The sequence below is a fragment of the Antrostomus carolinensis genome, unplaced genomic scaffold (assembly GCF_000700745.2).
Source record: "Antrostomus carolinensis isolate BGI_N321 unplaced genomic scaffold, ASM70074v2 scaffold17502, whole genome shotgun sequence".
NCBI lineage: Eukaryota > Metazoa > Chordata > Aves > Caprimulgiformes > Caprimulgidae > Antrostomus > Antrostomus carolinensis.
The window spans coordinates 17,555-32,833 of record NW_010299135.1 but is presented as its reverse complement, the minus strand read 5'-3'; the positions used below and the strand labels follow the sequence as shown (position 1 = coordinate 32,833).

The following is a 15,279-nucleotide window of genomic DNA, read 5'->3' as shown; positions in this document are numbered from 1 at the left end:
CGTGCACAATTTCTCCAGACATTTGCATTTAGCTGCATGTCTAATGGCAGTCTGGCAGAAAAAGTAAAAGCTTCAAGCAATCCTACGCTTACTCTGCTACAAACATTTTTTTTCAATCAATAAATGGATACTCAAGGCTGTAAGATTAAAACATTTGACTTGAGCTTTTTTGTTTGTTTGTCTGGCTGTTCTTTTATAAGGTGTATTTCACCAAGATACTGGTAGCTGTACAGATTTTAATATTTCTTCTTAATTTTTCTAGGTAGCATCCAGTGCTTCGCTGCTGTGATACACATAGCTCTTCTTAAATCAGTGGGATATTCTTGTGTTTATAGTTAAACTGTGTTTAAATGCTTCACTGCATCAAGATCATTAAAATGTGTTACTGCCTGGAGGACTACAAGTAAATGAGCTCAGATCTCCTGAGAATGGGGTGCCCCGTTACTGAATAACCTCATGGCACAGCTAGGAGGGACACCCCACAGAGCGGTGCCATTGTTTAAAAAAAACCAACCAGGAAACTACGAGTTGGAGGAACAGGTTGCAGGACTGGACATTCAGTGTCTGCACAGGATTCTGAATGCAAAGTCGTCATAATGATACCCAGCTCTTATTCTGTGCTTTTTACTTAAAGGCATGTAAGAACTTAAACAAGGAGGTAGGTATCATTATCTCTGTCTTCCGTATAGGGAAATTGAATCATTAGACATGGAAATAACTTGTCCAACGTCATCAGGATCAGAGATTGAGCAATGAATTAAAATCAGACCTTCTGAATTCCAGTCTAGTGTCATTGCTGCTCAGCAACCCAGCTTCTCTTAAAACTATTTTTTTTTTCTAATTTGTAGTTTCTGAAGCACCGTGCTATAAATAGAACACACACACTGTGACAATGTTTGCTCTCTGCTTTTAGGCAGTGCTTTCATACATTTCTAAAGCACAAACATGCTTTGCATTTTGACATCTCAGAGGCTAGTCCTATCACTTCTTTACAATCAATATTTGACTATTTTGTTTCAATAACCCTGTTTTTCTGTTTTTACAGCATATTGCACCGGATTTCATCAGCAACTGCAAAATTCTTTTCATACACCAGCCTTTAGTTTTCAGCAAGGAGTTTAGGTTCCCAAGGAATTCAGGCTCAGGCCATGCTCACTCTCTTTATAGTTAAAAATGTTTATTTGTTTCATATAGGGTGGAACAGTTGGATTTGATGGAGGCTACCATCTTTTTCATTAATTTAATTTCTGTCAGTGGACAAAGCTACTGAGCCAGGTACTGGTCTCACAGTAAGATATCTAAAACGTCTTTCTGGAGCTAGTTAACAGACTGACCCTGCTGCAACGTCTGCCACAGTCTGGCTGGCTATATCTAAAAATTAAAAACAGAATCTATATTCTTACCACAGAATAATTTACTTACAATATAAAGTGTGGTCATTTAGATTTGAAGATAAATTAATAAAAGACTCAATTTTGCTAAACTATGCTTATGTCTAACACATTTTATTTAGGTTTCTGACTGCCAATGCTTTTACCTGAAAAACACTTTACTCCTAATAATCTGCTGCTGTGAAATATTTTTATTTCATTCTCAAACCAATATTCTCTTAAACTTTATGATAATCCTGTAGATCTTACTTTTTTCTTCATTGATTGATGATGTTTGAGACCAGTAGACAGATTGGGGACAAGAAGTTTGTTTGCCACCATCCTGCCAAACCAGTTCTGTGGGTCAATACCAGATTTCAGTTTCAATGTTGCCAACCTTGCCTTTTTCAAGAGTATAGTTTTCACTATAAAAAGCTTTTTAGCAGTTTTTAGTTTTCATTCTTTTGTATCTATTTTTATTTGCATTTATTCCATAAGTAATATCTGAACTCCAAGATCAGAGCTGTCAGCGTAATCTTAAACTTTACTTAAAGGTTCACTTCAAGCAGAAGCATTAAGTCATTTCAGTGCCAGATATAAACTATTAAATAATTCAATGTGTACTTTTTCAACAGACATAAATTATTGACCAGAAAATGGCCCAGCGAAGCCCAATCTTCCCAACTCTTGCCCCTTCTGAAAGGTACAGTTTGGAATGTAAAAAATAAAATCTTCCTGTTGCAGAGCATTATGTGTCTCAATTCCCCATATATAGTAAAGCTGTGACTTGGGACTTTGGCATTAGTATGCAAAGCAAAGTGAAATACTGTAGACTCATTCAAATTACGTCCCAAATTACGATTCCTTACTCAGCTTTTACTTAACCCTTTCCCAAAGAAATTAAATAGCTTAAATTGTAAATGAATAGAAGTCCAAGAATACTATACTTTAGCCAGTCTTCTAATAGCATGGAGTAAATGTGAAAACTCAGGGCCAGAAGTGACCTTGGCTGGAGTCACAGTCACATCATCATGGTGAAAGTAAATGTTAATTTGGCTCATTAACAGGAAACAACATGGAGAATACATAGTAAATAACAGAATTCCAAGAGAAAGATCTCCTCTTTCAAAGTGCAGTTGAACTCCTATCTTCCACATGCTTCTGAAAACTTTCTTTATTCTTTACAGAATATAGTGGTAGGAAAACATTGTGTGCATTAGCAGCCTAATTTTTTTAATTTGAGCATCCATGAGCTCCGTTGCTTTCCATGGAAGCTACGTAGTGCATACCTCTCTTGAAAAATCTGGACAATTATTTGAGGTACTGAAAACCAAGCAATTTGTGGGGAAATTTTACTTCCAAGACTAAGAAAGGTTTGTCATGATTTTGGTGTCTCCCCAGTTTCTGCACCTGCATATGCTCCTGTCCAGCTCACGGGGGAACAAGCTTCTGTGTAATATTGCAGGATAGCTGTAGAGACTGAAAAAAGGAATGGACACAAGCTACTTCTTTTTAATCTTTCACTGTTTCCATTTAATTTGCAATATCTACCTTCTACAGTTAACTGCTTTGATTAAGCCTGAAAATTGTAGAGACAAATGGCATTACTTGTGAAACTCAATAAAAGGGTTTTGAATTTGGATTCTTAATCAAATTACAGATCTGAATTGTAACCACTTTCACAATGCTAATCTACTTTTCTTAAGATCCTATGCTTTTTGTAAGCTTCCTCAAAGAGCAGGAAAAAAAGAGCTGACCTGCTTTTGTACAAGATACGCACAGTAGCCAACACAGCACTCATTTATTTGTAGCAGTGGGCCCTCTCCCTGTGAGTATTTTGGTGTTTATCCCCAGTATTACTACTAAGATAGTATCACACTGCCTCCGGTAGAAAGACATTGCAGAGTTTTGTGTGAGAACTTAACAATATCTGGACATTCTTCTTCACCAGACGGGTTCGAAACATACCACTGCACAGCCAGGCCCTGACCGCGGTCCCACTGGCATCTGCAAGCCTGGTGGATCAGCTGGAAGACAGAATCCTAAGCCATGAGAAAACAACGGCGGCTCTTGTGGAACACGCTTTTCGCATTAAGGAGGACATTGTTTCCACTCTGCACAGAATGCAGAACAAAGGGGGGGGTGACCGGTTGGCTAGGCAACTCTTGGAAGAACATATCCGAAACATAACGGCAATAGTGAGGCAGCTTAATCGGGACATTGAGGTATGTTAAGAATTCATCACAGGACTAATGCCATCCCAGCTACTTATTCCTTCTAATTTAATATGAAAGTTTACCACAGGATAAGTAAAGGTCAGACAAGGTCTGAAGATCGTCTAAGCTTACGATTTGTTTTTATAACTTGAAAAACTGTTTGCAAATTACATAATTCTTTCAATGGCTATGAAAATAGCACAGGATATTAGCATATAAACACAGAAACCTCTGTAGTACTAACAAGCTTGCTTTCAAAAGCTGCACTGGAAAACCTTGAAAAAATGAATTAATGCAACACTAATACCCAGCTCAACCTCAGTCCAAAGGCTGTGCTGTGTAAACACTAGGAAATGCCTTAGCTCTATAATAAACTTTCACTTCTGACTAACTGACGACACCAAGTAGCCAAACCCAACTGCTCATTTTTATGACCTAATCATATGCAGATATGTGACTTCATGTCTGACCTCTGCTACAATGAGCAGCAGGGGTGTGGTGGGGAAAACAAAAGGATAAAAAATAATATTTAAGTCTCCATTCCATTGTCAAGTTAAACTTTACACATATTATGGTGCTTATGTGCCGACTGGACAATAAGAATAAGAAATAATAAGTGACCTAAAAAGGTATCCGGTTTACTATGGTACAAGACAAAGCTTTTAACAAAGTAATAATAAAATGGTGTCTGATGTTACTGAAATACTGAAAAATAATGAGTGACATTTTAAGTATACATTAAATGTGACATACTGAGTTTATATTTGCATATGAATGCTTTATAGATGCTGCAGGAACAGATACGTGTCAGAGACAATCTCAGCTATGGAACAAATTCTACCCTGAAGAGTCTGGAAATGCGGCAGCTTTCTGGTTTAGGAGATCTTCGGGGAAGAGTTGCAAGGTAAAAGTCAACACGGAAGTATATTTTGGGGGCTAGCTAATGTTGCTTTAAAATTGAAGTATGAATGTTAATGATAATGGGCTGAATCCAACTTTGGCAAAATTCCCAGGATAATTTTGCTCGGTGTTTTCAAGATAATGAGTAATAATCCTTTGCATTCCAGTATTGCATATTAAACTTAACAATATAATCTTTAATTCCTGAAATTACTTTTTAATAAATTACCTCAAATTCTTTAGGAATTTGGATTTGGTTCAGCTTTAGAAAGTACTATGGTTAGACTGGTCTATCTTTGAAACAAATTAATTAGCACAATTATAAAAGCAGCATGGAACAATCTGCACTTGTGAAGAACAAAAAAGTTGCACATTTTTGCCTATATTTTAGAAGTAAAAATCTGTGCATTCAGTTATTGGTTAGCCACATTAAAACCTACACAGGGTACTTAACATGTAAGGAACAGAAAACTACGAAATAATTTACAGGCTACTTGAAATTTCAGATTTTACAGGCTACTTGAAACTTCAGGTTTCAGTTGTGCAACAGACTTCAGGTTATGCCATCAATGACACATTTACAAACCCCAGCAGAACAGCATTTGCTCACGTGTCTGTAAAGTTGAACAGAAAAGGCAGAGGATATCTACAGCTATAGAAAAAGGACCTCATCTGGCCTAAAGTAGCTTGGTTAATAACTTCAGTGGAATTATACTTGTTCTGAATATGACCTACTGTCTGTATGGTACAGATAATTTTTCTTTTTCTTTTTTTGTACTTCAACCAATTTAGTGATAACCATCAACAGCCTACAAAAATAACCAGAGAGGGATTTTCCTTGAATTAAAGTTTTCTCAAAATTATTTGTTTGTTTGAAGTTTCCACTGTAACTTTCCTAGCACATTTTGTAAAGACTATTTAGACAGGTTTTACATACTCTTTTTTTTTTTTTTTTTAATAGTTATGCACTATCCTTTAGTAAACAGGAATGAACTAGACAAGTTTATTTTCTGAAATCAGAAAACTAATTGAAAAAATATAAAGAGGTATACATACACACATATATATCTATCTCACTGAGAAATCCCCGATATTTACATGCTTAGATCTTCTTGCTTCTTTATATAAAAAGTCTACTTTGAGATCATGCTACATCCTGGGAGAGGTCCATATTTGGGGCAGCACAGTTACTGACACTTTGTGAAGCAAAACGTAGTGCCTCTGCTTTCAATAACAGAACTCAATGAATAAACACATGCCAGCGTGAGCTTCACAATGGGGCCATTGCCTGTCCCCAGCACCTGGTATGGGGAACAGTGGTGGACCAGCACAGTCTGTGCCAGGATTTCTTCTGTTACTTACTTAGGGCAACACCCTTGTACTGTGCCTGGGTTGCAATTTATCCGATAATGGTATGAGATTATACCAATCTGCCTTATGTCAGACTGTGCAATGAATGTTGGATATTTGTATTCATTACTATAAGAGAATCAGTTTACTGTCTTCTAACTGCTACCTTCTATACAACATTATGCTCCCTACATAAGAATTTTCCTTGAATAAGGAAGAACATAAGCTTCCCTTCATCAGGAATCAAAGCAGTGTTTGTGGGAGAAGGCTATCTGCCTTTATTTACAGACACATTCTACTTTGAAAATTAGTGTTCCTGTAAATAGTTATTCTAGTAATATCTGGAGATCACGGTCAAGATGGCAGCTTGTTATGCTGTTGGCACTACCCAGATACCTACCAGAAACTTTCCCTGGGATAAACACTTTCTGATTACTCTAGCCAATGTTCCTTATATAAAATAAGATGAACTCACCTAATGTAATTTTACTTTTAGATCTCATCCTGCAAGCTTTCAGATGAGTTCAAAGAGTGAAACCTTAGAAACATGATCAAGTTACTGTGTGTTACCAACTTACTGAGCATCAGCTCTCAGCCACAGTAGAGGTACTAGGTGTGGCTCTGGCTGTAGTGACAATAGGCTAATTTAACTCCAGGTACATCACGTTTGCTCCAGGCTAGAAGCATGCAGATGGACAATCAGAGTGAATCAGTTTATGTATGCCTTGTGATAGTAAATCACTTAAGTCTGAGCCTTTTGATCCTGTAATAATTTTAGTGTCAGTCTCAGTATTCTGGCGAAATTTCAGTTCCAGTAATTACATGCACACTAAACATCCTATTCAACTTCCAACATTGGAGAGAGCAGTGTTTATTTCCTAACACCAACTGTTCTGTAACATGTCAATACATCATCAAGCAACTGTCTCATTATTTCTTGAGGGTTGCTGCTTCTATTGACGAGAACAGGGATTCTTACATGCGCATGCAGTTCTGAAGCACAGCTCCAAAACCATGCTACCCACAGCTCTGGAGGAGTGAGGTTCGGACAGACCTCACAGTTGACCTCACCTGTATCACAGAATCAACTAATACCCCTAGCAGAAGAACACTGAATACACATTAGAGCTCCTGTCTCTGGGCCATTTCTCATTAAGCATAATTTATTTATGAATTTGTAAAGCATCATTACAGTGTTCACCATGAATGATGCTGTACATTTTCCTAATAATTGGCATTATAATTAACTTAAAGAAAAATATTACCTCTATTAAATTCAGTGACACATTCAGCAGAAAATTAGATAGATGTTGATAGATCTATTATGCCAGCCTCCTGTCGCTGATGTTGGCAATTTTTATATAATTCAGATTTACCAATTCTATTTCTAGTGATACTAGATCATAAAACTCATGAGTAGTGCCTTATAATTTATTTACATAACAACTCGTGGACTATGATAGTTTGTCTGGAAAGTTTAAATACAGCAGCCTGGTCAGGACCGTAGCAGCAGCTGTCTCTAGAAGTTTCCCAATAGCTGAAACATCCAGAAAAATGGCAAATATGCATGTTCAAATTCGGCCTACTTTGTATATAGAGATGATTTTTTTAATATACATTATAGATCTGATTCATTTCAGACACCCTGGACTCATTATATGTAGGCAGATTTTCCTACACTGCACAGAAAATGAGTCTGATGCAACTGGGATGTGCTGCATTTATGAACTTCCTAAGTACAATTCATCTGCTGCTCTCTGGCTGCTTGCTGAGCACAAGATGCACACAGCGAGGCCTGACCTGGGCTCCTTGATCCAGGCTGTTGCTCTCCTTGCCCAGTGAGTCCCCTGAAGGTATCAACTTGTTTTTCACTACTTGTTCTTCAGCTACTTCTTTTTCACTGAAATACTGGTATTTTAATTGAAATATCTTCTGTTGCAATAAAACAGGAACATTAAAAATCTATGTACCGTTATAGGACATTTATATAGCATCCTGTCGCAGAGTATTGGCATAGTTCTCAGCTTTATCTAGTCCCTGGTGATACTGAATAGAGCAACCATTTCTTAGAGATCAAAGACAACAAAAAATACTCTTCAGTGTGACAGAAAAATAACTACTGCTTTTGCTTACTACAACTTGGAAGGCAGTTTTTTGATAATTCCACTGTTCATATTAAACATTACTGGTTTCTAATATTATACTGTATTCTGAAACTGAGAATAATATTTGTTACTATGAAATCTCTTCATTTAGTCTTCAGTTACTAATTTCATATAAACACACAGCTTGGCAATCAGAATTTTCGGAAAATGTCCTCCAAAATCAAACAGTAGTAAAATGAACACATTCTAATGCATCTTTAGCCCAAATCTCAACAGTGCATGTGTACAACTGCACAAGAAAAGTCACACTGGTTTGTTTGTAAGGCCGGCTTCAGCATTTCAGAATGTGAAGACAGAGAATTATTTATTGTGCGTTTCTTTATACAAAATGGTTTTATATACAGCTCTTATATTTTTAAACCAGTATTCTTTCTAGAAATCTCAATCTATTTCTCATTTCTTTCCTTGTGCTTTTAAGATGACCAAACCTCAAAAATTGTTTTCAACCTCTGTCTTTACATCCATAGTCCACTGGCTTCATTTATATAGACAGTTTGATTAAATTACCCAGGAACTTACATCCAGTATTCAGAAACATTTAGTTCTGTTTTTAAGAACAACTCTATTGTCATTTTAACATGAATGTTACAAGTATCAAAGCAGAACTTTCAGAGGTATGGGAAATTCAGTGGGGATTGTAGTGTGCCTTTTTTCCCCCCCTCTATCTTTTTTTTTTTTTTTTTTTCCAAACAGGGAAAAATTCCAAACTATGACATGCTCTTTTGTTTAGATTGCTGATTTTCTTCCGACTCATCATGCAGTAGAAACCTGAATCAAATGTGTTAGAAAGCCCAGGGTTTTCCATATGTTCATTTTATTTGCCTCCCCCTCATTTGAAAGCTAGTGGAAGCATGGACTGAAGTTATTTAATTGCTGTAAGTTTTTAACTCAAAATGTATACTCATACAACTAATATCAGAATCTCATTCTTTGTCTGCAGCACCCTAATGTATTCTTCCAGGTTAAAACTAATTAGGTGTTTGTGAGTGTGTACAATATATATAGCAAAGAGACTTCTCTTTGACCACTTCAATATATGGAATATTGTTTAAAAAAAAACCCCAAACAACACAGCAGGATAAACATTCCATAACAACAGAATTTAAACAAAGTTGGAATAAAGTTTAAAAGGGTGCCAATTACAGTATCCCTGTAGAAAAACAAAATAACTAATACAGGCTGACACTAAATTAACATAGTCAGAATCTCAGTGTTTCAGTTACCATGCAACTATATGACCTCTTTGATTACATAACTGAGTTCCACAAGGGCCAGAGATGCACTGTGATTAAACCCAAAGCAACAATTTGCCTTAAAAAAAATTACAGATGCCTGCTGTTTACATTTGCTACAGTAGTTTCAAAGCTGTTGCTTTTTATATTTTCTGTTGTGCCTCAGAGAACCAAAACTAACAATTTTGTTGAGCCCGTAGGCTTTTGGTGACTAGATGTAAGATGATTTCATTCCTCTGATTCTCTCCAATCATAACAACATGGAAAGATCTGGCTTCACTCGTTTTTCTCAAGAAACTGCCTAATTGTAAGACCTACAAGTAAGGTTTGCTGCTATGTAAACCTTATCTGGTCTTCCTACAGATATCACAGTGCTGAACTATAAATTAATTTCCACAAGTTTTATAATTTCTATATGTTATTTTGCATTATTGATTATTTTCATATTGAAATGGTACTGTAATAATAAGCAGATGCTCTGTTTGTCATTTTAGATGTTACTTTCCCATGATGTTTAATGATAATGGTAGTTAACTGTAACCGAGGTGATGAAAATGCATGTTGAAATGAAAGCCTTTGAACTGAAATTTGACTAAAAAGAGGTTAAAATGTGTCACTAGTTTTGGTAATGACTTGATGTGCCTTAGCTTGTTCCATTTTACTGCCTTTTTCTCCCTCAAATTGTAACTGCTGTTTGTTCTCCATCAGTTTCATAGATCAAATCTGGTAACATTGCAGACTACATATTTCCTTAGGAAAAAAAAAAAAAAAAAAAGGGGACTCATACTTCACAGAGATCTTCCTACTGAAATTACAGTACTTGTATTTTTACAGCTCAGTCAATGTCCTTATTATGTTACTGTAGATGAAATCCACCTGACCAAAGTATTTTTGAAATGTGGTAGAAAATGAACATATTCTATAGCACATTTATCCTGAAAACGTTACAGCATCAAGAAATGTTCCAGTATGAAGAAAGGAAACAATAATAATTATGCTCCAGAACTGCATTTCATGGTCTTTTGTGAGACAAAATTGCCATTGCTTTCAATGACAGTTTTACCTAAATAAAGACTAATAACTCTAAAGTTTGCCCCACATTGTTTACTGCACATATTAATTGCACACTACTATTTCACAAACAAAAATAAAACCAAGAATGTAAAACTGAGGGAAACACAGCTACAATTATGAAAAAATGGTCCTCAATTATTTAGGCTTCTAATCACGTAGGCAAAACTCACATACACCTTAACAGATGTCTTTTGGAGTATGACAAAAATACGAGGTATTGAAATTCTGCATCTTTGCATTTCTAATGTGATTTCCTTGACTGGTAACAGTCTACATGTATTATGTCAGTGCCAAGAAAACAGGAATGTATGTGGCAGACTATCTGACTTCTAGACCCATTTGGGAGCAGTTTGCTGAATACTATGAGATGTATCACCATTCTTACAGCCTCCCAAGACACTGCTTCACTGGACAGCCAGCAATTTCCCATAAATGACCGGTCCCAAATGGATAATTTTAAAAGCTTGGACCTTCTATTTTATTCAGCTGTTGCTTTGCTATTTATTTATTCAAACAGGTGTGATGCTGGGCTAGCTAGACTGTCTGCAGAGCATAAAATTACGTATGAAAGACTTCAAAGCCTAACTAAAGACCAACACACCTCCAAGCTCATCTTAGAATCTAAAATCAAAGAGGCAGAAATACAGGTATGGTATTTGGACCACAGTGATCCATGTATGGGTAAGAGTTATAGTGTAATTCACATAGAATCCATTACTGTTAATTATTATCCTGGGAGGCCACATAGTTACAAACGGCTCACAGTCCTTATTAGACTGAATATTGGTACCTAGCTTCATTACTGCACTGATGTAACTGAAAAAAGGTCCTTAATTTGCTGCCTTTATCATTCTGTGTAGAAGAGACTAGTATTTAAAGGCACCTGAAAGGACTCCAGGAATGAACAAAAGTCAGCAATTACTGGCCTGAAGGGCTTCTCGAGGTTGGAACGTGCATGTGACATGGGTGCCCCACAAAACTACCAGAACAATGCAAGCAAGCATCAGCATCTCTCTCTGTATGTTTTGGTCTTCCCAGGATGATTTTATATGTACTTGAACAAAATTTTTGAAGGTCTGCAAAACAAAACTTGTTTGGGATTCTGTGAATCCACTAATCTGTCCATCAGGTTTCTCTTCCATTGGTTACAAGAATGCAAGTGAGCACTAGATAGAAGCAGAGGCTTATGACACTAAGGAAAAGGATTCTTCCTATCTCCATCTCGAGGCCTTCCCACTTTCTTGGGCATCAGAAGTATTTTACATCTTCATTTTGCAGTAGGTAAATGGTTAAAATCCACTTTACCTTTCTCAGAAGACTCAGTATAGTATATCAACAGGCCAGCATGCTAGGAGCATATAATCATGAATCTTGTAAAACAGAACAGTATGTTTTGCAGAATTGGGATGATTGTTTTGGTGAGAAGTATTTTCTGTTATTAATGACCTATGCCCAGTTAAACGCAGCACTTTTATCACTGCAGCAGCCATCATACATGAAGTGATGAAGAGTGTCACTCGGTATTGGTGGAGTGCTTTGCCATTTGTTTACTCTGCTTATATGACAACATGGAGACATACGGATCGTGTAAATTCAGCTGTCACAAGGTGGGGGAACAGGCAGATACTTTCAAGGAAAGACTGTTAAAATTACTTATGGCTGAAAAATTACAGTTTTCACAATGATGATACTTTCATTTTGAGAGACAGCATACCTTTCATGACAAAGTAAAATGTGCAAATTCCATAATTTTTGAAATGTCAGCAAAACCAGCCCTTCTTTAAGATCTCTTCTAGTGTTATGAAAACATCCCAAATGAAATTGTGATGAAGTGCTGTTGAAAAATAGTACCTTCTGAATTTTTGTTTCAGATTTCTCATCTTCTGAGCCGAGTAGAGCAATCAATAATGCAGCAAGAAGCAAAGCTGAAGATCGCCTACAAAGAGAGCAACCAACAGCTCCACCTGCTGGACATGAAGTGAGTGCCCGGGAAGCCTCGCTGCTCCCATGCGCCTTGGGAGACAGGGCCTCAATTTGCCAAGTTTGACTGTTGTAAACCTCAAGCCCACAAAAGCACGAACCTGTTCAGATATGTATGTGTGCTCAACAGATATTTAAAAAAGCACGATGGTCGGGTCACGTGGAACTTGCTTTCAACAATTACTCTGCCCCTAATGTGGTCAGGCAATTTTGAAAAGCCCATTAAGTCCCTAGTTAAGTATTCAGGCAGAACTTGGACTAAAGAACACAGCTAAAGATTTTTGTAAGACTGGCCTGGTACCTTTCTGTAAGAACTGTGGGAAGCAATGAACGCTGGAGGCGGCTGTCGAGAGCAGCGCAAAAAGTTAACTCAAGCAAGCAGGAAGCAAGGCACAGCATTCACAAAGTGTTACTGCTTTAAATTGGCTTTAAATACAAATACATAACTGAAATACCTAATTTATTAATGATAAGCTGCTGTGCTACTAGACATTATACAGAGATCTATTTAATTCAGATATTAACTCCTCTCCAGGCATTTCACTCAGTGGCAGCCCTGGCTTAGGTCATCCACATCCTTATTCCTTACTGCTTATTGCCATCCTCATGCAATCCCATCATTTACAGCAGTAGAACTATTTGCAAACCATAAAAAAATAATAGATCCAGATTTCAAATATTCACTGGAAAAGAGACTGTCTAAAGAAACAGTATCACTGGCACATAGGTTGGTGTAAACTTGAGGTGGGTATAGGCAACATAGTGGGGCTACATGAACCGGCATTGTGACTAAAATAAATGGGTACCAAATCTTTGCTCAGACTTAAGACCTACAGACACGAAGATTATGATCTGAACAGATGACCATATTCTGTTTGCAATGCTGCAAAGAATTTGCATTGACTGTGCCTCAAAATGCTGTTTTTTATGTAAATAACTGCTGTTTTATTGAGCTCTTTCATCTTTATTTTCCAAAACAACGTTACTTTATCCAGTTTAGTGACCTTAAAGTTCAAAGATTCACCTTAATATGGTGTCAAGAATGTATTAAATTTATTTTATTTTTTTTTAAATGAACATGACCATAAATATGTCACTGCTGAATAACCAAAACTCCTGCTCTTTTGTATCTGCTAATTTCCATTATGCTCTTAGGTTAAAAAATGCTATTGAGGAACTCAGCAGCCAGATTTTGTCTGCACGTAGCTGGCTGGAACAGGAACATGAAAGGATTGAAAAAGAGCTTGTGCAAAAAATTGACCAACTCTCACTGACTTTTAAGGAAAACACTGTAAGTTCTGTTAAAATGTCCCAATAGTACTTGTCAGGAAACATTCAAAAGCATTATTAATAACTAAGATGATGTAATTGAGATCTCGAGTTTTTCAGACCTCCTCAATATTTGTTTAACTGTTTTCACTGATGTCAAGTATAACATTCCCACAGCCTGAGAATCTTCAAACAAATCTGATCACTTCTAAATAGATCTACAGTAATCCACTCAGTTTAAACCATTTTATAAAAAGTAATTCCTTATACCTTTGAATTCCACATAAAAGATGATTAATCAATATCTATTGCATATTTGGAAAAGACCACTGTAATTTCATATGCAGAGTAAATAATTAAAATTCTTTTTCCTGGCTCCAGGAAATGAGTGAAAGAGCTATAGAGATGAAATTCAACCAAATGGCAGAGAAAATTGACAAAATAGAAGAAATACAGAAGATAACCATGGAAGCACATGAAGCAAAACACACTGAAGAAAAGATAAACATTCGCATTGGCAAACTTCAAAATGAGATTAATGAAGACATAAAAGAAATGAAAGCTGAAGTTAATGCTGGTAGGACCATAGTTATCAAGTTCTTTATTCTGAATTGTGGTAACTGACCTATAATAATATGCAAAATGCCTTTGCTTGTATCTAAGTAGTTTTAAGACTTTTGGGCCAGATGTAATGCCTGCACCTGTGGCATTAAAAAAGATTTTCACTAAGTGTGAAAGTCACAGCAACAAGAGGTGACATCTTACTAGCTGTGTTCTCCCCAGAGCATACACAGGCATAGCTTGGCTGTGATCAGGGGCACTTTTGCCATCAGCACACAATTACAGTCCTGTTTTTCTTTGTAACTTTTGCTATCTTCACAGTGTAAAGCAGAGCGTCATGGTAGGAAGCGCATTCTGACAGTAATTACACAATACTCTTGCTTTTGATTATGAACTAATTTAATTCTCACCTGCAATTAGGATTTGCAGCTATCTATGAGAGCATTGGGTCTCTACGGCAAGTTCTAGAAGCGAAAATGAAGCTGGACAGAGATGAACTACAGAAGCAGATCCACCAAATGAAGCAGGAGGTTCCAACATGGGGAGAGGCCAGACCATGACTGCAAGATTTTGTCTGAGAGATTAATGTTTACCTGGCTAAATAGGCAGACTATTGTTCCAGTCTGTAATCCAAATTAAATGCAGGTACCAGATGACATGCTGCTGTTGCACAGGTCCGTATGTTTACTTGAAGTGGTAAATGCAAGCTCTTCATAGATCAACTGATGACAAGCTTTTATGGGCTGAGGTGCTGGTTTGCCACTGCACTACTCTAGTCGCTCTCAGGAGATTAACCACCATGTAAAACTGGAGTAATATATCTGTGAGGCTGGCACCCAATTCGCTAAAGGCATTTCAGTGCTTCCCCAGTTTCATAGCCTTGATCAGGCAGACACATGCTTTTATACATATACATAAAGGACCTGCACAGTCCCCTTTAAAAAAAAACATAACAGACCACCAAACCCAAAACCACCACCACACAAATTGATATTATTTGTTTAATATCAGTTTGACAAGTTTCTCCACCTTGATACAAATTACTTAATTGAAGTCAGACATTTTTACAGTTACTTTCTCCACTATTGACTTCCTAGGGAGACAGAATTGGCACTAAACAGACCAATTTTCAAAACCAAGATACCATCAGAAAAATCTTCAT

General features: G+C 36.8%; 1 protein-coding gene across 1 annotated transcript; it reads left to right on the top strand.

The window, feature by feature from the left end:
• The first annotated feature begins 2,026 nt into the window (after window positions 1-2,026).
• FAM81A (family with sequence similarity 81 member A) lies at window positions 2,027-14,937 on the top strand. Its single transcript, XM_029083671.1, is given in 10 exon segments — window positions 2,027-2,073; window positions 2,614-2,648; window positions 2,651-2,690; window positions 3,322-3,595; window positions 4,372-4,490; window positions 10,825-10,954; window positions 12,179-12,285; window positions 13,443-13,578; window positions 13,938-14,133; window positions 14,538-14,937. Coding segments are annotated over 10 exon segments (1,224 nt in total). The 3' UTR covers window positions 14,678-14,937.
• Window positions 14,938-15,279: the final 342 nt, after the last annotated feature.